General features: G+C 38.8%; 1 protein-coding gene across 3 annotated transcripts in view; it reads right to left on the bottom strand.

The window, feature by feature from the left end:
* The window catches only part of SCYL2 (SCY1 like pseudokinase 2), a 34,634-nt gene extending 8,964 nt beyond the window's left edge, over window positions 1–25,670 (bottom strand). Inside the window, exons 1-16 of one of the 3 annotated variants that reach the window (XM_077339167.1) lie at window positions 25,448–25,670; window positions 22,293–22,497; window positions 20,627–20,784; window positions 19,828–19,972; window positions 18,509–18,658; window positions 17,648–17,869; window positions 15,655–15,771; window positions 15,126–15,251; window positions 14,403–14,579; window positions 10,626–10,748; window positions 9,306–9,419; window positions 7,205–7,337; window positions 4,356–4,474; window positions 3,716–3,816; window positions 2,110–2,176; window positions 1,901–1,990 (exon numbers count right to left, since the gene is read on the bottom strand). In XM_077339167.1, the coding sequence (XP_077195282.1) occupies window positions 1,901–1,990; window positions 2,110–2,176; window positions 3,716–3,816; window positions 4,356–4,474; window positions 7,205–7,337; window positions 9,306–9,419; window positions 10,626–10,748; window positions 14,403–14,579; window positions 15,126–15,251; window positions 15,655–15,771; window positions 17,648–17,869; window positions 18,509–18,658; window positions 19,828–19,972; window positions 20,627–20,784; window positions 22,293–22,469 (2,019 nt within the window). In that variant the 5' untranslated portion in view covers window positions 22,470–22,497; window positions 25,448–25,670. Of the gene's footprint in view, window positions 1–1,900; window positions 1,991–2,109; window positions 2,177–3,715; window positions 3,817–4,355; window positions 4,475–7,204; window positions 7,338–9,305; window positions 9,420–10,625; window positions 10,749–14,402; window positions 14,580–15,125; window positions 15,252–15,654; window positions 15,772–17,647; window positions 17,870–18,508; window positions 18,659–19,089; window positions 19,224–19,827; window positions 19,973–20,626; window positions 20,785–22,292; window positions 22,498–25,372 lie in introns of those variants that run through there. The other 2 variants (XM_077339169.1, XM_077339170.1) reach the window with 2 other exon arrangements.

Genomic DNA, 25,670 nt, shown 5'->3' with positions numbered 1-25,670 from the left:
CCACTTGTTACTATGTAAATTTCTTCTCTTTCTTCTCCTTATTTCCCATACAAATTATTTACATGAATTGCAATCTCCTCTTTCTGATTTTCTTACTCCACACTTCTACCTTCCTTCTGCCCCTATTTGTGCTCTTGTACATTCTAAGTGGAGGATTTTAAAAAAATATCTGCTTCCTCATGCCTTCTCCTTCTATTCCTCTTTCCATTGCTACATTCCCCTCAACAGCTTCAGCAATTGAAGTAAACCTGCATCTTGCTAATGGGTGCAGGTTTAAAGATGAAAGAACAGCACCAAAAGGCAGGAGACAAAGATTTTTTCTTTTCCTATTTCTCCTCCTGCCCACTACAGCTTAATCAGCAGCGTGGTGAATCACATGAAACAGAGGTCCAGCACAATAACTGCTGTTAAGGTACATATGAGGCCCAAAAGGGAAAACGACTCCCCACTCTGGATGGGTGGGTCATTTCACCAGTGAAAAGCCTATATTTTCATTACAGTTAATTCTCTTATTAAATATGTGAGCACATTAAGACCGCTTCTTCCAGTTGTACATGGCCAGGAAATCTGCTTTCATGGGGACAGCTCATCCAGCCATCCTGAGCTCTATAATCGCCCACCATGACAACACAAAGGCTCTCACCAATTGTCACCAGCTGGCCACACCCTCAACCTGATATTCACTGCCGGGATAGAAGTGGAACTGGTTGTGACCATGATCTGCCATGGTCAGACCATTATGCCCTGCTGTGTATCCCATCCCCTCTCCTCCTAGGCAGAAGGTGCATTTTTGTCCACCTGTGGAGATTTATGGATTAAGGAAGATTCCTGAATGCTCTGTGGGACCCGAGCCTTCCTAGCAACTAGTTAGATGCGATTGTTGAACTGGAATGACCAGATATCAGTTGCCATCAATGAAATCAGCCCCAATGTCCTTTTTACCCTGGTCTAAAACTTGGTATACAGAAGACCTGCATGAGAAAAAGAGAAATTACCTAAATATAGAAGAGTGGGTTCTTATATGCTACTTTTCTCTACCAGAGGGAGTCTCAAAGCGGCTTACAATTGAATTCCCTTTCCTCTCCCCACAACAGACATCCTAGGAGGTAAGTGCTCCTAAAATTATGATTGATGTTGACTGTTCGTATGGTTGTTCTGATTTTTTTCTCACTGTTAAAAATAGCTTCAATGTATGCTATTGTTCCTACAGTTTCCATGTATACCACCCTGAGATGTCAAGGGGGCAGTATATAAATTAAATGAATAAAATAAAATAATCGTTTAATCTCCAGATTAGGGACTTCTCTTGAAGATAACTCAGAAACAGCAACTGGTCTAGAATATGGTAGCAATATTGAGCAGATCATGCCTTTGTTGAAGAGTTGTGCTGGTTGATTACTTGTTTCCAGGTTCCATTCAAGGTGCTGGTTTTGACCTGCTAAGCGTTTCATATTCTGTGAAACTCAGAGTTGCAGAACCGCATCTCCCTAAACATGCCTGCATGACAACGGAGATCTTCACAGGGTCTACTGTATGTCCTCTTCTGCATAAAGGTAGAAAGAACTGTATGTACCCTAGCAAGCACATTTTTGGCAACTGCTACCACACTATAGAACATCAACGCTGAGGAAGGCTCTGTCCATTTTGTCTTTTAGAAAGAGATGTAAAAGAGCTCTTTAGAAGAGCATTTGAAGGGGTATAAGCAGTTCTATTTATCTATCCAATTGGGCTAATATGATATGAATGACTTTGTTGTTGACTTTATTGCTTTCTTTCTATGCTGCTAGGGATCACAGAAGAGAGAAAAAAATAAAACAGAATGAGGAGAAGGCAGTGGTGAGAAAATACAATACAATAGCTTTAGTTACTGAAAACTTCCTTCACTGATGGAAAATCTCACCTTTCTCTGATTTTTCAATCGTCCATTTTCCTTACAATCAGATCCAGCAGTTAAAATATCTGTCTGTAGATTGGTAAACACCCTGTCAATCTGTTCAAGTTAAAAAAAACATAATTTTTATGGGTTTAAATATTAAAGAAGTTAAATTAATCCCATATAGTCAAAATTTAAGTTTTACAGTAACTAATTGAATAACATTAGATTTGTACCTGATTGCCTGCATTATTAGCTTTTGTTTCTTCAGGTATGCTCATTTGGTTTGTTATATCCAAAGATCTGAAACACAATATACAGTTAAAAACTTCTACAGTACAGTTGCTCATGAAAGCAGTCTTGTAAGCTATGCTAGTTACAGGTTTAATTAGGATGAATGGAAATAACAAATGAATCCAAAATTCATTATAATAGTAATCAGTATGTTCTTCTATTACAACCCTGAGTCATAATTCAGTCTTCAGAACAAGTTTACCAACATTTCACTGAATAAAACTCAATGCAGCTTACAACATTGCTGCTGGCAATTTGAAGGAAGTAAAAACAAGTATTAAAATACAATTAAATAAAAGCAATAGAAGTTGCCACAGAGTGAGTAATGATGAGATCTTTTAAAAAAGGAATTGTTAGTGAATTTTGTTCTTATTTTTTAACTTTAAAAGTTCATATGACACACCCCTATCATTACAATTATTCTAGAAACATACTTTGAAAGAAACATATGTGCTGAATCCAAAGACTCCCTTGTACCAGGTGTCTTAGTTGGATGCAATCAGAAACATGAGATTGCTGTCTCAGTGTAACATGCTAGGGTACAGACCATCGCATATTAAAAATGAAGCCAGATGTTAAAAACTTGCAATATGCCTATCCCTAACAACTTTAAAAGGAAGGGATAGTTAGCAGCATGCATTAATAAAACAATATCTTACATTGATTTTAAGAATTTTTTTGTAATAATGCATGCTGCTAGTTCTCCCTACCTTTTAAAGTTGCTAGGGGTAGCCATTGAAGAGCCTCTTGTGGCGCAGAGTGGTAAGGCAGCGACATGCAGTCTGAAAGCTCTGCCCATGAGGCTGGGAGTTCAATCCCAGCAGCCAGCTCAAGGTTGACTCAGCCTTCCATCCTTCCGAGGTCGGTAAAATGAGTACCCAGCTTGCTGGGGGGTAAACGGTAATGACTGGGGAAGGCACTGGCAAACCACCCCGTATTGAGCCTGCTATGAAAACGCTGGAGAGTGTCACCCAGTGCAGATATGACCCAGTGCTTGCACAGGGGATACCTTTACATTTACCTAGGGGTAGCCATATTGCAAGTTTTTAACGTTTAGCTTCATTTTTAATATATGCTAGTCGGTAACCTAGCAACTTGCACTGAGACAGCAATCTCATGCTTCTCCCTCCACGTGTGCCAATAAAATGTGCTTCCATGACTGGACCCTATATATTGTGTTTTAAACACGCCATCTGGTGAGCTTAATGGTTAAATAACAAGGGAGTAGAGAAAGGGCATCCTTTGGTGAAGGAATCTGGAAGAAATCTTTACCAAGGTTGTTGTAATCTCAAAAAAGCACTAAATTCACAGAAGTATTAGGACATAAACACAGAAGATGTGAAAAATGTATATTGGTAAGAGTCTAGCATTATGAAAGGCAAACCATAAAAAGCTTAATGTTGAAAAGTTACGGAAAGCTAAGCAGTGAAATATTGCCATTAGAATGGCATAATATGAAATAGTGCCATGGACTACAGAAAATTACTACCATAAAACAGCAAGAGATTTTCCGATTCACTGTAATTACAAGAAATTATGCACACTTACTTTTGCTGTTCTTGCATTATATGAATTTGTTCAAGCTTGGTCTTATGCTCAGCTTCCAATCTATTTAGCATCTCTTTTATGACTGAAATGAAGGAATTAAACTAGGAAAGAAATATTTTCTCAAGTAAGGATCATTTTAAACAAAACAGCTTCCTTTCATTAAAGGTATCCAGAATTATTTAAGACAGACATATAATAAGCATAAATAACTCTAAAATAAGTTTTCATACTTTAAAGATGGTACCACAGTGACTGTTTTCTGCTCCAAACAGAAAGAAGTGAAATGAATTATTAAAAGGTCTAGAAGTCATTTAAACATCACAGTTTGACAGATCAGCCCATCGACTATGAGGTTTAAACAGCTGGCAGCCATTTAAGACCATTTCACTTCCCCTCATTCCAAATGAATGGCTGCCAGCCATTTCACCTTTACAACAGGATGCATGCTCCAGTTTACCATATTTATATAACCTTGAAACATCAACAAGTTTAGTTCCCATAGTGAGATCTAATGGAATAAAAAAAAACCCAGAAAGCAACAAAAAAGTTGAATTCTTACTACTTTTTCAAAGAAAGTTCCACTGAAGTTAACAGATTGAGTAAACATGCTATGAATAGGAAAACAGTGTGAAAGTCATACCTGATTGAGATTAAGATTGTTCTCAATGCTAAGAGGAATCAAATGTGGCAGCACCTTTCCTGCTAGTTGCTCTTTTGTAATTCCCAGCTTCTTATGACTAAATGTACATTTATAAATACCTGTAATGAAATATTAAACATTACCTACAGATATTTCCATTTTAATGAATTTATCAATATATGCTGCTCAAATACAACTAGTTTTAATTAAAAATACTTTTTCCAAACTGCACAGAAAGTATGAAAATCTCAAATGCACAACCAGTAGACTCCAGTGGGAATCAGAATACATACACACACACACACACACACACACACACACACACAATAACTTCTATTACAAAGAAACATTTCAGAATGCATGACTGGAATCCAGCAAAGGTACAAGAAAGCAAGTAGGGGAAAAAACAGTATTTGTGAGACCTGCTGTCTCAACATATTTGAACCTCAGGATTAGGGCTACCAACCTCCAAATAGTGGCTGGGGATCTCTTGGAATTACAACTGATCTCCAGACAACAAGGATCAGTTCCCCTGGAGAAAATGGTGCTTTGGACGTTGGACTCTAGGACCACAGGACCTGATGCGGTTCTTCCCCTCTTAACAAGAATATGCCAGCAAATATGGAATCAAAACAATGACCCACAGGCTAGAAATGCTTAATTTACATCCCAATTTCAACAAAAGGACACAAGGATAGCAGCAACTATCAGACCATCACTTTAATTTTTCACAAAAGCAATGCTCAAAATCTTACAATAAAGATCGTTACCATATATGGAATGAGAAATGCCAGAGGCACTAGAGATTATACAGGATATTTATGTTGGGTACTGAAGCATATGAGTGAATTTCAGAAGAAAATCAAGTTGTTTAATAGATGACAGGAAGGCTGCTGACTGAGTGGCTCATGAAAAACTACGGTTGGTTTAAAAATAAATGGGTATATGATGATTTTGATGTGCAGCAAGACAAGAGCTTACTGACAAAATATAGAGAAACAGAATGGTTCACAACTGGCACACATGTCAGACAAGAAGAAGAAGAAGAGGAGGAAGAAGAAGAGTTGGTTCTTATATGCCGCTTTTCCCTACCCGAAGGAGGCTCAAAGCGGCTTACAGTCGCCTTCCCATTCCTCTTTCCAATAATTATTTTATCTCTGTCTCTTGAATCTTTATGCAGAACATACCAAAAGGAAAACTGGACTACAGTTAGATGTAGATGAAGCGAAAACTGGTGGAAGGAACATTAATAATTTGAGATTTGCAGATTAAACAATACTAGCAGAAGATGTGAGGACTTGAAGTGACTTCCAATGAAAGTTAAAGCAGAAAACTCCAAAGCAGGATTATAACTGAACATTAAAAAGCCAGAAGTTATGACTACTGGGAAATTATACAACTTCAAGACTGAAGACGAAAAAATTGAAATTGGTCAAGATTTTCTGTTCCTCAGCTCCATTATCAACCAAACCTTAAGGCTTAAAGAGAAACTGCACCAAGAAATCAGAAGGAGATGGAGAATGGGAAAGACACCCAGGAAGCAGCTAGGAAAGATTTTTATGTGTAAAGGTTGTCGCTGCCAACCAAGGTCAAGTGAATTCATGCCATCCCCATGACTATTTCTGAGTGTAAAAGCTGCACATTGAAGAAAGCTGATAGGAATAAAGGAGATTAATTTTAAATGTCGTACTGATGGGGAGTTTACAGATACTACGGACTGCCAAAAAAGACAAGTAGGTACTAATTAAATTCAAGTCTGAACCCTCCCTACAAACTAAAATGACTAAACTAAGGCTATTGTGCTTCAGTCACATTATGAGAAGACAAGAGTCACTGGAAAAGACAATAATACTAGGAAAAGTTGAAAGCAGAAGGGGGAAAAGTCCTAACATGAGGAGGAGGAGGAGGAGGAGAAAAATAAGAAGAGGAAGGATTGGTCCTTATATGCTGTTTTTCTCTACCCAAAGGAGTCTCAAACTGGCTTACAGTCGCCTTCCCTTTCCTCTCCCCATAACAGGCATCCTGTGAGATAGGTGGGACTGAGAGAGCCCTGATATTACTGCTTGGTCAGAACAGCTTTAGCAGCGCTATAGCAAGCCCAAGGTCATCCAGCTGGCTGCATATGGAGGAGGGGGGAATCAAACCCGGTTCGCCAGTTTAGAAGCTGCCGCTCCTAACCACGCCAAGCCGGCTCTCAGGTTTGTCTCAATTAAGAAATTAACAGTCCTCAGCTTGCCAGACCTGAATACCTTCAAAGACAGTTATTCATAGGGTTGCGGTAAGTCAGAAGTGACTTGACAGCATATAACATACACATTTGATTTTTTTGTTCAGATGAGTGATCTAAGCATGTAAGTGGGCAGTAATACAGTTGCAGTTATCCTTTCATAGCCAGATCATTACTTCATAGGCTCAGACTTACTGCAGGGAGGACCACCAGTTAGCATAGTCTCTCTCCAGAGGCTAATTCATGTAGTTTTCTGATGGTTCTTTGAGATTTATTGGAAGGTATGGTCAGTGTCTTCTTCAACCAGATTCTGCAGTGTGTTCTAACTTGAGACTACTTTTAAAACTGAGTGCCAGGCTGGTAGCAGGGCTTAGCCTTCTAGGGCATATTTTAAACAATCTGGCAAGCTATTTTGCTTACTTACATACAATGTTATATGGCACTGGTAGAACAGAAACAAGATTTTTTTAGTATTATATTTTTTATCTTCTTTGTTCCAAAGTACCTTGAGAACCATTTATTAAATGAATGATTTGGTTTGATAAGCATTATGAACTGTGTGAACACAAACAGCAATACCACAGACATTACAGACAGCACATGCAAAAAAAGTCAGTGTTACCAAGGATTCCCATAAGGACTGCAGGCTCCTTGGAAGGAATTTGTTGCAAAAAGGGCAGAATGTCATCAAGTACGAACCACTTATCCAAGTATTCCAAAATCTTTCCCAAGCAGACTAAGGAATTTACACGAACCTAGTTAACAAGAAAGACCAACTAAATGACACACTTATTTTAAAAGAATTCTAACATGAAGGACAAGAGCCAATCATGTTTTTCAAAATAGCTCAAAAGCCATACAGGATTCAAACTCTGAACCAGTCCATACAAATTAGCATTGTGATTAAACATGTAAAAATAATTTTAAAATGATTCAAATTTTAGTACTTTCACAGGACACCCTCTAAACAAGGGGTAGTCAAACTGCAGCCCTCCAGATATCCATGGGCTACAATTCCCATGGCAGGGGCTCATGGGAATTGTTTGCTGGCAGGGGCTCATGGGAAGTGTAGTCCATGGACATCTGGAGGGCCGCAGTTTGGACTACCCCTGCTCTAAACAATGCTAGCTCTTATGGGTGGCACAGGGCTGCTTTGCTGAAATCAGAATTTCTGCTACAAGGTTTCTCTCTCTGTAATGTGTAGTGCTTGCCCACTGTTGTCATGTCACCACACTACACACTTCCCTGCCCCAGAAGTCAGCAGGGACTGGGAAAACATTGTTAATATGCAACATAAGATAATTGACTCTACACATTAAAAAGAGCAAGGATACAAGTTTTCAGAGCTGGGGATACTATTTTCATCCTCTAGCATTAAAGCTGATATTACAAATGACGCAATTAAAAATACTATTCTCAACATAACTCAATGTATATTAATTAAAACAATTCATTTTAAACTGCAGTATTAATCATTATATCTTCATTATCACTGCTGTGTAGTCATAAAAATATTTTTGTATCCTGCTATGCCAATTATAGGTTGAATGTTTCCTCTCTTTTTTGCACATGAATCCTCCTGTTCCTCTCAACCTTGCTTTGAGACTTTAGCCAGACTGCATTAATGCTGAATTTTGCTAGAAAAGGTCATGGGAGTCAACATGTTTCTTTCACTTGTACCCATAATCCTGCATTCTATTCCCTAATCCTTGTTTTATTTTAATTCAGAGCTACAGTTCTAGTATTCTCATTTAGACCCATTATGCACGGGGGTTTTAGCGCACATTCGGGGTGGAATGGTGGCAACTAAAATCACCGATAACGCATGGTGCCGGCTGCAACCGGCCGCAGCTTCGGTGCATGCCGCTGAAAAAGCCGCGTTCGCAAAACGCGGAAGAAAGCGCAGCTTCCGGGTGACCGGGGCGCAACCAGCAGCGGCGCCCGGATCACCGCATGCATAATCAATTACTCTGGGTTTTGCCGCCGTCGCGCCCCGCCCTGTGCATAACCGGTGTGCGTCGCGTCTTCTCCCTCCGCGTTTTCCATGTGACCCGAAATCGCCGTTTCGGCAGCCGTGCATAATGGGCCCTAATGAGAATTCACGGGAGGGGGGAATCCAAAGCATCAGATTAGTTAAGTTCCAACAATCAGTGACATCTACACATAAAGACTTTATGTAGAAGGAATTTTTAAAACTTTTAAATGGCTCTTTTGATCATTTCATAACACAAATTAAAACAGCCTTTCTCACCTTTTTTACCATTGAGAAGCCCTTGAAACATTCTTCAGGCTTCAGGAAACCCCAGAAGTGGTGCGATCATGCAGAATTTGGTTGGGAAGCATAAGTGTGTACACACATACCCATGGCCCCTCCTCTTCCCACCCCCTTCAGGTCCATTACTGACCATTTTGGGAGGGGGTGGGTGGGTCAATGTGACCATATATGGTCATATCCCCCGGTAACTGTTGAACAAATTTTTAAAATGTATTATATTAAATAAGTCCCACCCATTTGGGAAACCCGTCCAGGGGCATCAAGAAACCCCAGAGTTTCATGAAACCCTGATTGAGAAAGCCTTAGCTAAAGGAACTCAACACAATTTGATACCACGGAGCATTATTTGCCAAAGCCACATTAACCTCTTATTCAGCAAACTATGACAACACTTTTCTTTAAAGCCAAAGCTTTTAAATACTTCTGGATTGTATAGAAGTTAACTTACCGCAAGAGATGATGTTTGTAAACATGCACTTTTAATTCTTGGTATTAGTGCATTTTTCATTGATGGATAGTCTATAAGGTTAGCAAATGTAGGAATTATGTTTAAACACAGTTCCTGCAAATGGAAGAGCCACAATTATTCTAACATTGACATTTAAATTTAAAATGATTCATCTACAATTTAACTTTGCTCACACTCTGCAGCTAATGTAATGCAACAGGTGAAGACCCATCAGCCGTAATACAGTAGAAGAAAAAAGTCTCAAGCTGGCGATGGCAAAGTGATTTAATATTCAAAACAATTTTAAAACGGATTCCCGGGTATATGTCCATTTTCAATTTCTTCATCAGTGAATTCTAAATCTCAATATTGTAATAACTCAATCCTCTAATAATGTTTTTTGGTTGTTGAATATAACTTAGTCTCTGTAATATCTTGTGTGTGTAATTCAATCCCAAACTGGTCTCATAAATTCACATTTATTTGAGCACATTTGTAGGTGTCTACTAATATTAGCTTCACTACATGTAATTTCTCTATAGCAATGATCTCTTTTTGTGGTAGGCTTTTCTGTAATCTATTTCGATCAGAATCTAGGTTCTTAGCAAAAACTAAACTAACTAGTCAGGTCAATGGGAGATCAACACAAGAATTTCAAGAACAATGGCAATATTACTTGCATTTTCTTAGTAAAAATAGAAATAAGGGTGAAGAACGCTGATTCAAAATCCCTAAGGTCCCGTTGGGGAGGGTCTCATCTCTTGTATTCTTTCTGTATTTCTTAAGTATTATTTTCTTTTCTATGATATTAATAAGAAATCTAATTAAAAAACTAGCTGCAGAAACTGTATCAAGTTTATCTTATAATACTAGTGTTCCTTGCCAGTCTTCCTATCCAATTTATGGTCTGGTTTTAAACTCTAATATAAGGGGCATATTCACAAGGTATCCAAGAACTGCTTACATCCAAAGGAATCTATTGCATGTGGAAGCATACACTCTGCCACCACAACTGGAAGTACAATGGGACAAGGGCTTTCCCTGTAGTGGCTACGACTATGGAATAGAGGATTCATATTTTTATAACTTTTGAAGCCATAGAAAAAATATTTTCCCCAGTAAACTGAAAAAAACATTCCCTCAATTTCTTCTCACTAATGAGAGGAAAATGACATTCAAAAGAGGAAAGGTAAGTTACAAAAGCCACGAGAGAATGTCCTTAACTTTCTTTTTCTGAACAAAATAGTAAAAGAGTTCCTTTCAACAGAGAGAAATAAGATTTTGCAGAGGTAAATACTGGAAAAAATGAGGTTATCATACCTGTATCTGAATTGAAGGTGCTTCTAAGGCTCTATAGACCATTGGTAGAACACTGTTCTTTATTTCATCAGGAGGTGTTTTGGTTAGGAGCAAGTCCATTTTTTGAAGAAATATCAACAGAATCTGTTTTTTTAAAATAATAAATAAATATTTACTATCATGTATCATGGGCGTTTTTTTGTTAACAGCTTTTTATCATCATATTTGGTATTTACTCATATACCCTGAACAAAGTTCAGGTACCTTTTAACACCAACAAAGTTTGATTCAATGTATAAGCTTTGGTGCACATGCACATTTCCTCAAATAAAGTTTATGCCTTGAATAAAACTTCATGGTCTCAAACTTTGTTCTGTTGTTTTGAACCAACAGGGCTAGCCACTTGAATCTAAACTTATATATGCAAATATTATATAAACTTATATAAACTTAATATGCAAATATTAAAGAATACATGCACTTACCATGTTGCTAGCCTGTGAGCATGGAAAATAAGAATATCCAATTATACTTTATATAATGTATTTATATTTATATATAATAAATATTATACTTTATATTTTTAAAACACACACAGGAAATATAAAAAAATCATATGATAGATGGATGTACAAAAACTACTTCAATTAAATGCCCAAGAACACCAAGTCTTTAAAATCACTGGCACAATTAAACAGTTCACTGAAAATTTTACAAACTGGAAGCATCTAAAAAATCACTGCTTATGGGTTTTGTGTCTGGTTGCTCCCAGGGACTGGGAGATCCACAGAGATAAAAATCTGTGCAGCACAGGTAGCCACAGTGAAAAGAATTAAGTGAATGTGACCCTCTCTCCTGCCTTGTTTGTCAGCAGAACCTGTTGCAGAGGAAGACATTTTGCACAAGTAGAAAGGATGCATAGGGCCCAATCCTGTGCAATAATTAAGTTCTATTTTGTAAGTAATCACAGAAAGACACTCTCTTAACTTGTCCGTTTCACAAAAAATTAAAACATCATATAGAACAGAACAATATCTGCTATGTGGAAATATAATCCAGCAATTACTTTTTTAAAACAAAAGGTAAAGATAAGAAGTGTAAACCCCAATTATTATCTAGCATTGATCCCCACCTCCATCATAACAGACCAGTAGCAAGAAAGGGTCCAAGATAAAAACTCTGTTAAATTCTTAACTTGTCTTGCCGACAGCTTCATTTCCCAGAAAGTAGAGAGGGGAACCAGGGGCTCTGCTATTTTAGACTTGATTCTCATCAATAGGGAAGAACTGGTAGATGAAGTGGAAGTTGTGGGAAAGAGAAAATGTTTACGCAGTCAGACTGGACTTCAGAGGAAAGCAAATTTTAACAGACTTAAAAGTATGCTGTGTAGAGTCCCGTGGTCAGAAAGACTTAAAGGAATGGGTGTCCAAGAGGGCTGGAAGTTTCTTTAAAGTGAAATACTGAAGGCTCAATCACAAACAATTCCCTTGAGAAGGAAAGATGGAAGGAGCCTAAGGAAGCCAAGGTGGCTCCATAAACAGCTGTCAAATGATTTGAGGAATAAAAAAGAGTCATTTAGGAAATGGAAGGAAGGCCTTATTACCAAGGATGAGTATAAACAAATAACCAAAACCCAATAATTGTAGGGACAGGGTTAGAAAAGCTAAAATTCAATATGAGCTTAGGCTAGCAAGAAGTGCTAAACATAACAAAAAGGCTTCTTTAGTTATACTTCAAGTAAGAAAAAGAATAAGGACACCATAGGACCACTGCTAGGACAAGAAAGTTAAATTATAACAGATGATGACAAGAGTGCTGAACTGCTTAACTCCTATTTCTCCTCAGTCTTCTCTTGTGAGGGAAATAGTGCTCATTGTGGCAAAAACATCACACAACAGGGAAGATGTGAATGATGGATGCCCAAGGATCACTGTTGGGGCAGTCCACAAACACCTGGTTTCTTTAAATGTAACAAAGTCTTCTGGGCCAGATGAGTACCAAGAGTACTAAAAGAACTTGCAGATGTAATCTCTGAACCTCTTTCAATTATTTTTGACACTTCTTGGAAAACAGTAGAGGTGCCAGATGATTGGAGGCGGGCAAATGTTGTCCCCATCTTCAAGAAAGGGAAAAAAGAGGATCTGGGTAACTATCGACCTGTCAGCTTGACATCTGTAGCTGGCAAAATTTTGGAACAAATCATCGAACAGTCAGTCCTTGAGCAGTCGGAACAGAGAGCTGTGATTTCTAAGGCTCAGCATGGGTTTTGCAAGAACAAATCACGTCAGACCAACCTTATCTCTTTTTTGAAGAACGTAACTATTTTGCTGGATCAGGGGAATGCTGTGGACATAGTTTATCTGGATTTCAGTAAAGCATTTGATAAGGTTTCACATGATATTCTTGTTGACAAGTTGGTAAAATGGGGTATGGATCCTTATTCTGTCAGGTCAATCGATAACTAGTTGACAGATCATAACCAAAGGATACTTGTTAATGGTTCAGCATCCTCTTGGAGAAGAGTGACAAGTGGAGTTCCCCAGGGATCTGTCCTGGGGCCTGTGTTGTTCAACATATTTATAAATGATTTGGATGAGGGTTTAGATGAGGGTTATTAAATTTGCAGACAATACTAAACGATACTAGGAAAAACCAAACACACCAATATAGGATGGGGGAGACTTGTCTTGGCTAGCAAGTGTGAAAAGGATCTAGGAGTCTTAGTAGACCACACATTGAACATGAGTCAACAGTGTAACTTGGTGGCTAAAAAGGCAAATAGGATTTGGGGCTGTATCAAACGGAGTATCGTGTCCAGATCACGGGAGGTGATGGTACCACTTTACTCTACTCTGGTTTGGCCTCACTTGGAGTACTGTGTTCAGTTTTGGGCACCCCAGTTGAAGAGAGATGTAGACAAACTGGAGCGTGTCCAGAGGAGGGGTTTGGAGACCAAGACATAGGAAGAAAGGTTGGGGGAACTTGGTCTGTTTAGCCTAGAGAGGAGACGACTGAGAGGGGATTTGATAAACATCAAGTATTTAAAAGGCTGCCATATAGAGGATGGAGCACAGTTGTTCTCTCTTGCCCCAGAGGGACGTACCCGATCCAATGGGATGAAATTAATTCAAAAGAAATTCCGTCTCAACATCCGGAAGAAGTTCCTGACAGAGCAGTTTCTCAGTGGAACAGGCTTCCTCAGGAAGTGGTGGGTTCTCCATCTTTGGAAATTTTTAAACAGAGGCTGGATAGCCATCTGACGGAGAGGCTGATTCTGTGAAGGCTTAAGGGGGTGGCAGGTTACCGTGGATGAGTGATAGGGTTGTGAGTGTCCTGCATAGTGCTGGGGGTTGGATTAGATGACCCATGAGATCCCTTCCAACTCTATTATTCTATGATTCTAAGATATTCAGGAACAAAAGCAAAACGCCGAGGGGCCCCGAGTCAACTTGTCAAGAGGGGCAAGGTATATAATAATAAATTTTAAAAACCTTAACCGACCATTTTTAAAATATTTTAACTGGGGATACTATATTGGCACCTTGGAATAATAATAACTTCTCACTCAACTGGCTTTGGAAGATACTGCAATGGCACAAATTCCACAGAAACAGACAGCAGATGGAACTATAGATAAGAAATTTAGTTTATTTCCAAAGAAGAAAGCCTTTTCTAGGCACCATCAAGAAAAACAACCTGCTAAGAGGATGACAATATTTTAGCACTTAATCAGTGCTGTTAGGAAAACTCTGGATAAGCAAAGGAGAATTAACTTTAAGTAAAAAGTTATGTATATACCTGGACTGGTTCTTGCTGTTTAAAAACAGGGCTGAGATCAGGTAGAATTAACTTGATATATTCTTCTTTGGTACACTCCTCCGCAATGAGCAAAACATTAGGCAAAACAAAGGGTACCATGTCTGGATTTACAAATTCAGAGGTCAAGCAAGGCAAAATCCTCTGAACTATAACACGCTGAAAGAGAAGATATGTTATTTACAAGGTAGAAAAGGCTCATAAACATATTTAAAAATCAATATCATTAATATCAACACACAATTATAAAAAGGTCAAAAATATAAAGAATGCAGCAGCTTTCATGTTATCAGCCCAATCCAAGAACTCAATACTTGTACAGTGTGTGCTTCTACATGAAATGGCTTTTCTATGGAAGCCAGTATTGGACAATAATGTCAGCAGAGATTAATACACTAAGTTATTGTCAATGTTCACTTACTTCTAGGAGCCAGGTTTTTTTGGTTTTATTCTGAATGAAGGGAACTTACAAGACTAACATTATTACTAAAATCTCAATTAAAAGTTTGGCAGCATTCTAAAAATAAGGTTCTCTTTGCTGTCACAGAATTTTCAACCATAAAATCAAATGAGAAGCTCTTCAGGCCCTTGTTACCCTTCCCAAAACTGAAGTCTGTGATGGAGCGACAATGCCTGCTTCCAAGCCACAGCCACAACACATATGGTATTGTGTATCAAAGCAAGGATCTACTAAAATTATCTGACCTTAGGTAATTTTGGTAAAACCTTCGGAAGCCCTTTAAAAAACTGTGATTTTTGAAGATTATCCCTTTGGAATAAAGAATCAAAGTATTGTAGTGTTACTGCCCCAACATCATCAAAGAAGGGTATCTAAAAATAAAGAAACAAAAAGTTACTGTATAATTTATGATAAATTGCAATAAAAATACTAAAGCACATAGAGCTAAGTGGCACAACCTAACCTGCATGATAGCCTTTTGTGTGTTTTTATAAATATGACCTATTTTCTAGATAGCAGCAAAACATCATCTTCTAAAAAAAAGAGCATTCTGTGAGAACAGTTCCTATGAACCACTAAGTACTCCCTTTGAGCAATAAAACAAAAAGTTTAACTTCGTACAAAAAAAAGGCAAAATAAATGAAGACCTTTAAGGTCTCTCAAAACCAAAATGATGTTCAAAATAACATTAAAAGTCCATTTTGGCTATCAAAGCAGTTTTTGAAAAGGTTTAAGATGAATAACTATTTTAAGTAGATGTTTCTGCTTGCTCACCTTAGTCATTTGGTCTGCATCTGGCCTGACAGCAGGAGCTACATTTAACAGCAGCTTTACGTGCTCACGAACCTCTTCTGGGATGTTTTGCAGTGTGTTGGAACCTAAGCGACTAAGCTGCATAAAACAGGTAAACCACAGTTCATTGTTATTATTAAACAAAATCCTGGATATAGCATACATACTCTATACACTGTATATATATATATATTAAAAATGACATATTTACCAGTAATATAAATTCTATGTAATGACAAGCTGAATTCTACAGTCTGCATATTTAAACTCATAATTAAGCAAACAGCCATACTAAAATAGATCTGCAGGCGCCTAAAAAAGAGAACTCCTCCACCAGGCATTTGAGGTCAACCAAAACTATACAACACAACTGGGCCTCAACCCTCTCCCTTGAACCCATGTGACAGATCTGACCAGCCACAGGCCTGTTAGAATGTTATTCTCTGTTTACTGTTATTACTATTGTTACCTTTATTATATTCAGCCAGTCTAATGTATTGTTCTATTACATTCTATGTGAACTCCCCTGAGCCTTAGTGGAGAGTGGTATATTACTGTACAGTACTGAAATGAAATAAGTAAATAAATACTTGTGTATGCAATGGCTTTGTAAATATTAGTAATGTATTTACTGATCCTTCTTCAACTAGAAAATCTCTAGAAGTCCCTGTGAGTCCCACACAGACTTCAGAAATATCATGAGGCACAGCTTAATTTCTTATTTTCAAGTTGCCTGTAACTGCAGATATGATCAATCATAGTTGTTAGTTGCTCACAATAGATTCCCTCTCCCCTCTGCCCTGGCTCCTTAGATGTTATCAGTAAGAACCAGTGCAGCAGCCAGGTTACACTCCAGACCACCAATCTGGTGACTCCGGAGGCACTGCTATACTGCAACTCTCAGCAGGGGCTAGTTGGATTCCAATGAAACAATGCAAAACGAAATGGTGAGTACAACTGAACTGCTGAGACCAGGGCTGCTCTTTGTGCATCTGGGGACTAGAGAAAAAGTCCTGGATGGGGCTCCAGAATCACTAAATGCCTACTTCCCAAGCCCCACCCCATCACCAGGCCCAAGCAAGGGTTGGTTCTTGAGTCCAACTTCTGAGATGACAGGCTTACACATGGCTACTACTATGCTGGCTGCCCAAGCCCTGAATAGGGCAAGAAACACATTGGTGAGAACCAGCTCTTTCTGTTCTTTCCCCCTCCACCCAAGGAGTGTGACCAATACTGAAGGATTATAAGTCCCTCTCCCTTCCCTGCACAACCCTGATACCCACTGAGACTTTAGGAGTCAGCATTCTGCCATTTATCTACCAAGCTTCACACTGATCTTTGTCTCACTGGCTTAGTCAAATATATTGCCAAATCTCCAGTATCCCATGTCCTGATGATAGCAGGGGTAGACTCTGGTGATATCATACTTCCACAATACAGTCCACTTTCGTAACTAATACCCATTCATAACTAACATACTTTGCTTATAGGTAAGATTGTGGTTTTTTTCTGATGCATAGAGAACAACAGGATATGTAAAATAAATAAGGCCTCAACTTGGAACTCCAGTTGCTCAAAAGTTTCTCAAAATGCACCCATAAGGAATACTGGAAGCCACTGAGACACAGAGATCAGAGGTGGGAAACATGAGAAGACAGTTGAGCAGAACACACAGGGAAAACAAACCATCGAACACTGACCAGACATGTCCTATTCACTGATTTTCTTAACTGTAGATATGCCTTCTACTTCATGTTCAATAATTTTTTTCTACATTGATGAAAGGACAAACTATGCTCAGAATAATTAATAGGGTTGCCTGGTGCAGCGGCCAGCCTGAGAACTGCTGTTTAGCACATCAAGGCCCACAATAGTGTTCGTAGCGGCCAAGCACTACTGTCTTCACAATACTAATCTTCACAATACTAATGCTTTCAAATATGAATTTAACAGATATAGTCTTAATCACAAATACCTGATCCAGCTGTCTACTGAAACTTTTATATATATCTTGCTTGTTGACTTCAAAAATAGGCTTTCCATTATTAAAGACAGCATATGTAATTGCTCCCAGAGAGTACATGTCACTGGCTGTCTCGCAACTCACTGAAAGGATGTATTCTGGAGCCAAATACTGGGGATTTGGAAGACACAAAGTTGGCAAATTTGGGTCCCATTCTTTGCAAGAGAATTTAGGCTGCAAGACAAATACCAAGAAAATTATACAAAATTCCAAAGTATAACTTTAAAATTAAATTACTGAAGCAATGCTCCCTAATACTGACAGCAATTAACATCTAAAGTGATTGTAATAAATAAGGGAAGACCTTAACTTGCTCATACCGGCAAATAAGCGTCATGTTTGCTGAAATGCTAACTAATTTTTAATTCATGTATTTCCAGAGAAATGCATGAAAAATTTGTTTGCTTTATGTATGACAGTAAACAGAATGATAACTATGCTTCAGCACTTCTGGATCAGCAAGGTGACATTCTCTAGCTTATTTACAATAACCTAAACACAAACCATAAAAAACTGGACTTGTGCTGACAGATCAACAAACTTTATTTTTTGACTTCACTGAATTGGAAGATCTCACATAGTTCAACAGGTCAGGCCATTCCTAAGAGATTTATTTCCATTAGGATAAGCCAACTAACTAATCCCTTATATTCTGTGGTGACACATCAGATTTAATACCTCAAATTCCACGGGTAGAAAACTGTTTTCCCCACTTCTCCAAAATCTACATTTTGCCTAAGATCAAATAGTTGAGAGTCAGACCCCCAACTAGGACTTCAGTGTTCATGACAAGTATGTTAAACACCTCATTACCTCTTGCTCAGATGGATTTGTAGACTGAATATAGAAATCAAACCCCATAATTTTCCATGCTCCACTTTTATTCAAAATTATATTTTCAGGAGTAAGGTTACCATGGACCATTTTTACACTGCTATGTAGAAAGGACAAACCTTCAGAAACCTGTAAGGGAGAAGATAACCCATGTCAAAGGATAACTTAGGTGTTCTTTTAATGCTACTGAATACTTGCACATTACCCTATGTGAATTACTCTGGAGTTTTCTTCCTTTAAAGAGGCTATGTTTATTAACCAGAAAACACAAAAGGATTTTAAATTATGATGAAATGTTTAACATACTATCTAAATGAAGTAATCATGCCCATTTAGTCATACAATATTAGGGATTAAGTAAAAGGTCGGTGGGCTGGTAAGTGTATGCTATCGCTCGGCCCAACTAGCCAGCACCTGGGATGGAGGCCAGATTTTTCACCATTCCAATGCTGTCCCTAAGATGCTGCTCTTAAGTCCACCCCCCCAAAAAAAAACCTAATGTTATTTGTCTGAATGGGGGAGAATGTAAACAAGTTATTGCAAGTGGGAGCAAAAGTCACCTTCGTTAACTGATGATCCCAAGGGTAACCACAAGTTTAGGGTGCAGGGGCATCTCTTCTTCCTTCCCCACCAGTTTTCTTGAAAGAATAGTTCTCTCACTACAACTGGATCCACTTGGTCTAACAGAAATAATAAATGAAATGCAGGAAAGCTCAAGCCCAGACTGGGCAAGCATTTCTTTGCTTCCTTCTCCAGGTTCAACTACACTCACAATAGATTGAAGCAATGGCTTTCCAAAAGGTGTCAATATCTTGCATATATTGAAAAGGCTTATATGTTAATGAGCCAGTAAGTAAAGAAACCTAGACCAATCTATTTTCTAAACAATCTAGGGAATACAAGGCAGCTGCTGGTCTGCAATCCCCCCCCCAATAAAATTTATGAAACAATTCCTACAGATTGCTATGTTATAAAATAACAGCTGGCTATTGTACAAGTTTTTCAGGGGGTTTGCTGTTGCAAGAATAGCATTTCTAGTACTTTCTTACGATTTCTGGAGTCTGATTCATGTTACTGAATAGTCAGAATTGGAAGTTATAAGAACAGGAAGAGTACATAGTGTTACAGAATAAATGCAAGGTCCTACTCCTGCAAATATTTACACCAGTCAAACTCTAGTTATGTAAGTGGCTCTGTTGAATTTGCTGATAAAATAAGAATATTCATAACACCAAGAGCATTCTATTTACCAAAGACAGGAAAATAAATTTTAAAAATACAATAGCCAAAATAAATACCTGAAGCAAGCCATATTTTGTTTCCACATCATAAAGTTTATATTCTTTAATGTCAGAGGGTACAGGTGATGGAAGATTGTCCCAATTGCCAAGAACATTAGCTAAACTAGCACAGATTGGTTCTGTACAAAATGCCAAACAGTCCCTAAAAGGAAACAAATTTGTCAAATAAGAAAATGGTGCAAATACAATGTAGAATAAAAACCAGCTAGGTAAGTAGGGAAATTAAGAGTTGATGGCAGAGAAGCAATCAGGCTATATATTGTGAATATAATTGTAAATCTACATCTCTCACAATATTCATTGCTGCATAAAATAAACTGGGAAGGAAACAAAATGTGACCAGAAAAAGGATGTATACTTGGTATTGTTCAAAGGATGTTTGGGAAGTAGCAACTGATGCTGGGCTTTTCTGTTATGATATTATGTGACACTGAAGCATGACACGAACCACAACAGCGGACCCAGAAATCAGCATAGATGTGCCACCACTGCCCCATTGCCATAAGAATGCATCCACACAGCCAAGAATTTTGAGGGGACAGTGAAGAACTTGGGTTTTCTTGACAACATCCTTGAATTAACCAGATATATTTTTGCCTCACAACAAGAAAAAGGAAACCAGAATTAAAGATACAGGGTAAACTATAAACAGTAGAAAAAAACAGACTCACTTTCCTGATAAACTCTAGTTAACCTTATGTAAGTTGACTATTTTCAAGAAGTAATTCAAGCTAGATGAATGAATATTAACATATTTCTAAAAAATCATATGTAATTTAGTCACAAAGAAACTTGCCGAGATTCTTCTAATGGATGTTGCACAGTTAGCAATCGAGGATGCCGAAGTCTTGTTAGCTGCTGAACTCCCCTTTTTAAAGAATCAATGATCTGATCTTTATCAAATTTCTGATATTTGTCCATTAGTTTTTTATCAAAGACAAAAACTGCCACTTCCTAAAAAATAAGCCATAAAAGATAATTAAATGATCATACAAATAACTAATGTCCTTTAAGTACTTTTGTAAATAATATTCTGCTTTAATTTTAACATTAAAGCAATAGTTATTATTACTACTCTAAGATTGCCATTCTGACTACGTATGGACACAAACCGGTTTATTTCAGGGTTCACGGTATTCCTGGAACAGAAGCCATGAAACTTAACCGTTTGGTTCAAATTTCAGGCCATTTAAACACTCTCGTTTGCTTCTCCTCCTTCCAAAAGGAAGAAAGCATAAAAGTGGTTTTAAATGGCTTGCAGCCATTCCAGCCTTACACAGCCTTTCAGCTGGCCCTTCTGCCTGATCAAGCTCTGTCCCACGAGCATTTTGCAACTTGCACTTGCATAGATCCCTTCCCTTTTTTCACCTATTTCTTTTACCTTATTTACCTTCCCTGCCAGAGCCTCTTGTGGTACAAGGTAGTAAGGCAGCCAACATGCTATCTGAAGCTCTGACCACGAGGCTGGGAGTTCGATCCCAGCGGCCGGCTCAAGGTTGACTCAGCCTTCCATCCTTCCGAGGTCAGTAAAATGAGTATCTAGCTTGCTGGGGGGTGAACGGTAATGACTGGGGAAGGCACTGGCAAACCACCCTGTATTGAGTCTGCCAAGAAAACGCTAGAGGGAGTCACCCCAAGGGTCAGACATGACCCGGTGCTTGCACAGGAGATACCTTTACCTTTATCTTCCCTGCCACTTTCCCCTTTGGTCTTAGGACTCTCTATTAGATCCATACCCCCTCCCCTCATTTTGATCCTAATTGCCTCAATTTCCCTCTGATCTTTCTCCATAGATGATGCTTCTTATTCTTGCAGCATGTCTTCCTGCTCGCCCACTTCATTTTTGGCAGTCCTCTATTAGTCCCTGCTTTGTAACCTACCCTTCCTGTTTCTGGCTGCACGGTCTACACACACTCTCGTCCCCAGATCCTGCTTTTGGTCTGTGCCTCAGCTGCACCTCCCTCCCCTTTTCTCTGTCTCCCTGTATACAGAACTAGAAGAATAGAAGTGAGAAAACTGGTGATAGGGCACTTTGCATAAATGTAGCACTTTATATCAGCAATAAATATTCAATAGTAATGGAAACCAAGGAGAGCTGAGAAGAGCGAGTTTTTATACCCTGCTTTTCTCTAGCCAAAGCAGTCCAAAAGTGGCTTAAAACACCTTTCCGTTCCTCTCCCCACAACAGATACCCTATGAGGCAGATGGGGGTGAGAGAGCTCTAAGAAAACTGCTCTGCAAGAACAGTCCTAAGAAAACTATGGCTAGCTCAAGGTCACCCAGATGGCTGCATGTGCAGGAGTGGGGAATCTCCAGATCAGAGGTCAGCATTCTTTAACCACTATACCACACTAGCTAACACTTGTCTTTTCAAAACATGTGCAACTACTGTAACCATGAATACACATATAATTGCATTTACCATAATGTTAAGATATCTGGATTGCTTCTAACAACCTCACCTGTTTTGTAGACTTCTTAGTGCCGTTAAAAATCTTCCAGGCAAGCCCATTGCCACCACTAGCAATATGACGGCCAACATCAAATTCCCTGGTAACTGGATTTCCCATGACTGCACTAGTGACATCTGCAGTCACTTTTGTAACAGTGCTCTTCAATTTGTTTAGCATAGACTCCATTGTGACAACTGTTTGCTAGAACGCTTACCTACAAAGAAAGAATTTTTAAAATTATCTTGGACGTTTTGCTAAAATGACATAAATGCTAAAGAAAGCTGAAACACATAGTCCCCAAATAAAAAGACGCATTTTAGAATAAGCTTTGGAACAATCAGTATATGAAAATTCAACCTTCATTACTAACTCATGACAACAAAATGAAGTTTGAGTCCAGTAGCATCTTTAAGTCCAACAAACCTATACTTAGAATTAAAATTTGTTGGTCTTAGAGGTGCTAATGGAGTCAAACTTTGTCCTATTGCTTCAGACCAACATAGCTACTGACTTGAATCTATCTTCATGACAACGATGATACATTTACTTAAAATTGAGATGTTAGACCTCAAACATTTAGGCAAATAGAATTTTTTAAACTGGAAAAAATCAGCATTTCATTCTAATGCTGAGGTGTTCTAAATCAAGATATCACTTAAAATAAATAAAGTAAAAAATGCATCTAAGACAACAAAGTTCACTTAACAAGTGCAATGAAGATCCCCTAGATAGACATATGAGAAGTATAGGAAGATCAAGGATTGAATTTATCATTTTTTCTTCATTCCATTATAATAGAGAATTATTATTCTTCCATTATAATAGAGAATTATTATGTACACACAGAGCTCTGTGATTGTCATATTTGCCTCCAACAGATAAGTAACTAAGAAACTGAAACATGTTCTAACGTTTATCAGACTGCTTAAGTGGACAACTTCTACCAATTAACTCAGGCAAGTTACTAGACACAGGATTCTTATTCTAATTCTTACTGTATGAGCGTGTATCATTTTATAGTCTGAAAATTTTTAATACCCATTTTAAGCTGCTCCATGTTTTATACTCTGGCTGTGTTACTGCATGCTGGGTTTCATTAACTTTTATATTGATCAGGGTTTTAATTGTTTTATTTGTAGAGCACCTTTGGGCACATTCCCCACAGAAAGACAGAAATTTTCCAAAAAAACCCCAAAACAAACAGAAGGGCTTTAGATAAGAAACTTTGTGGAATTGGGAGCAATAAGAATATCTTGTCTCATACTATCAGTACAGAACATCCTGAAAATCCCTCCAAAAAGCACTGCACATTTCTGACAGTTCAGTTACTTTTGGGTTCTAATTCTAGAACATGACACAAGATTTGCTGAACATTCTGGCTTGGGACAGACTATCCTCCCAAAGGTGTATACGAGATGAACCACAGACTCATGGACTCCATTGTGTGTAGTGCCAATTTCAGCCTGCAGTTTAGTGCGAATCATAACATAACATTTGAATCAGCAAACTATGGTTGATTTTCCTCCAAACAGTAACTGAAAGGTATCTTTCAAAATGTGTTTCCGATTCTGGTTTTAAGAGAGCACTAATAATAGTTTGCCAATTCAGATGAGCTGGCTCACTGTGTAGGGTGGTATATAAATAAATGAAAATATATTAAAAATATGGCCAAACTGAAAAAGAATCTATGGGCAAGAAAAGAGTACACAGGTTTTTGAAGATAAACGATAGTTTGGTAGACCCTCTGAACGAACTGTTTCTAGACCCATAAAAAGGATATCAAATATTTCAGAAAGTTACCAGTAAAGAAAATATGTGAAAATGTCAAAAGTTGGACTTCTGATAAGGCATTTGGAATCCAAATGCCTTCACGTTTGCTCAAGTAGGCATGCTTAGCTTCACTAAAAATTATACTGAACAAATAATGATAATTTAAAAATATTTAATGACCATGTTCCAAATCAGAGAAGGGGTTACAATGTATCCACTAAAGATATGCCACCATGTCATGTAGATCACATAATCCAGTCAATTACTTAAAATCTTTTAATTTGAAAACCCAATTAGGTTGCCATAAATCGGCTGTGACTTGACGGCAAAAAGACAGTAGTCCATGGAGCTGTGCTAATCATCACAGCTTGGCAATTTTTTCTAGAAACAAGAAAATACAGTTCTGAATCTTGCCTGCAGAAGGTAGAACAACTGTCTAGTGGGGTCCTCTTACAAGAAAGTCAGCTCTATAATGGGGATCACAAAACTTTATCACCTATATATGAGCACACATTCTTATTGCATTTGGTGTACATTTAGCAGACTACTGGTGTCAGTTAGAACGTTCTGACAATGAAATACAAGACATGAAGAACAGTTTTCAATCCCAATGGGGTGGAGTCCAAATAGATTTTTGCACTTGGGGGAGGGGTGAGAAAGGGAGCATTTAAAAATGGGTCATTCCAAGAAATTTGCAAAAATGCACAACTTTCAAGTCCTATGCCATATCAAACAGAGAAGACTCATAATGTCCTACACTGAGTCCTTTTCCTTAAAGGAAGAGATCTGGCGTAACACAATCATCTGACAATCTTCCTGTAAGCTTTGTCCAATGATAAAAAGAGGTGGGAAACAGGGCACACAAATATGTACAATTAACAGTGCTATGCCACAGCTTTGCTAATACACAGAATGCATTTGAGTGCTTGCACTATTATAACAGCTTAGCCAAGAAGTGAACTAAACTGAACGCGGAACTGCTCAAATGCTTTTAAGAAACCTTTGACATGTTGACAGCTGAAATGAGAACTACAACACAAATGGCTGAATAAAGTCAGCAACACTTCCGTAAGAGTTTCTCCACTGAAAACCCCCCACAGCAAGACTTGGAGCAGCCCTTCTTCCTTCGCGTGAAGAGGATCTGTAGGCGATTTGCTGGCGTTTTAGTAGAAAGGATCCGGATTTACGCGCTCGCAGCCCAAACTGGCCGGGAGGGAAGGCGCTACGGAGGCCCCAGCGCCTCCTCTGTCCACGCCACTCCTCTCCTCTCGACCGGCCAGGCCCTGCACCTGGGGAGGAGTGGGTGGCACCTTCCTCACCGGGGCGTCCAGGCCAAGCAGCCTTCCTGTTCCACCCGCGACAGCGAGGGTTCCGCGCCAGGCCCCACCGCTCACCTCCACCTGAAGGAAGGGGGCTGCCCCACGGCGGGGCGCGGTTGACCAGCGCCGACCCCGGCTCGCTTACTCCATGGCGGCCGCCTCGGCACAGCCCCACGTAGCGTAGTCTAGCCTAGCCTAACCTGCCCGGCCACCCTCCCTCGCTTCCGCCGCCGAGAAATCGCCGCCGTTGCTGTCACGGGGAGGAAAAACAGGACGCCGCAGCGGCAGCCGGAAGTCG

Source organism: Paroedura picta, chromosome 5 (genome assembly GCF_049243985.1).
Source record: "Paroedura picta isolate Pp20150507F chromosome 5, Ppicta_v3.0, whole genome shotgun sequence".
NCBI lineage: Eukaryota > Metazoa > Chordata > Lepidosauria > Squamata > Gekkonidae > Paroedura > Paroedura picta.
The sequence above is the reverse complement of the archived record's forward strand: the minus strand, read 5'-3'. Positions and strand labels throughout refer to the sequence as shown.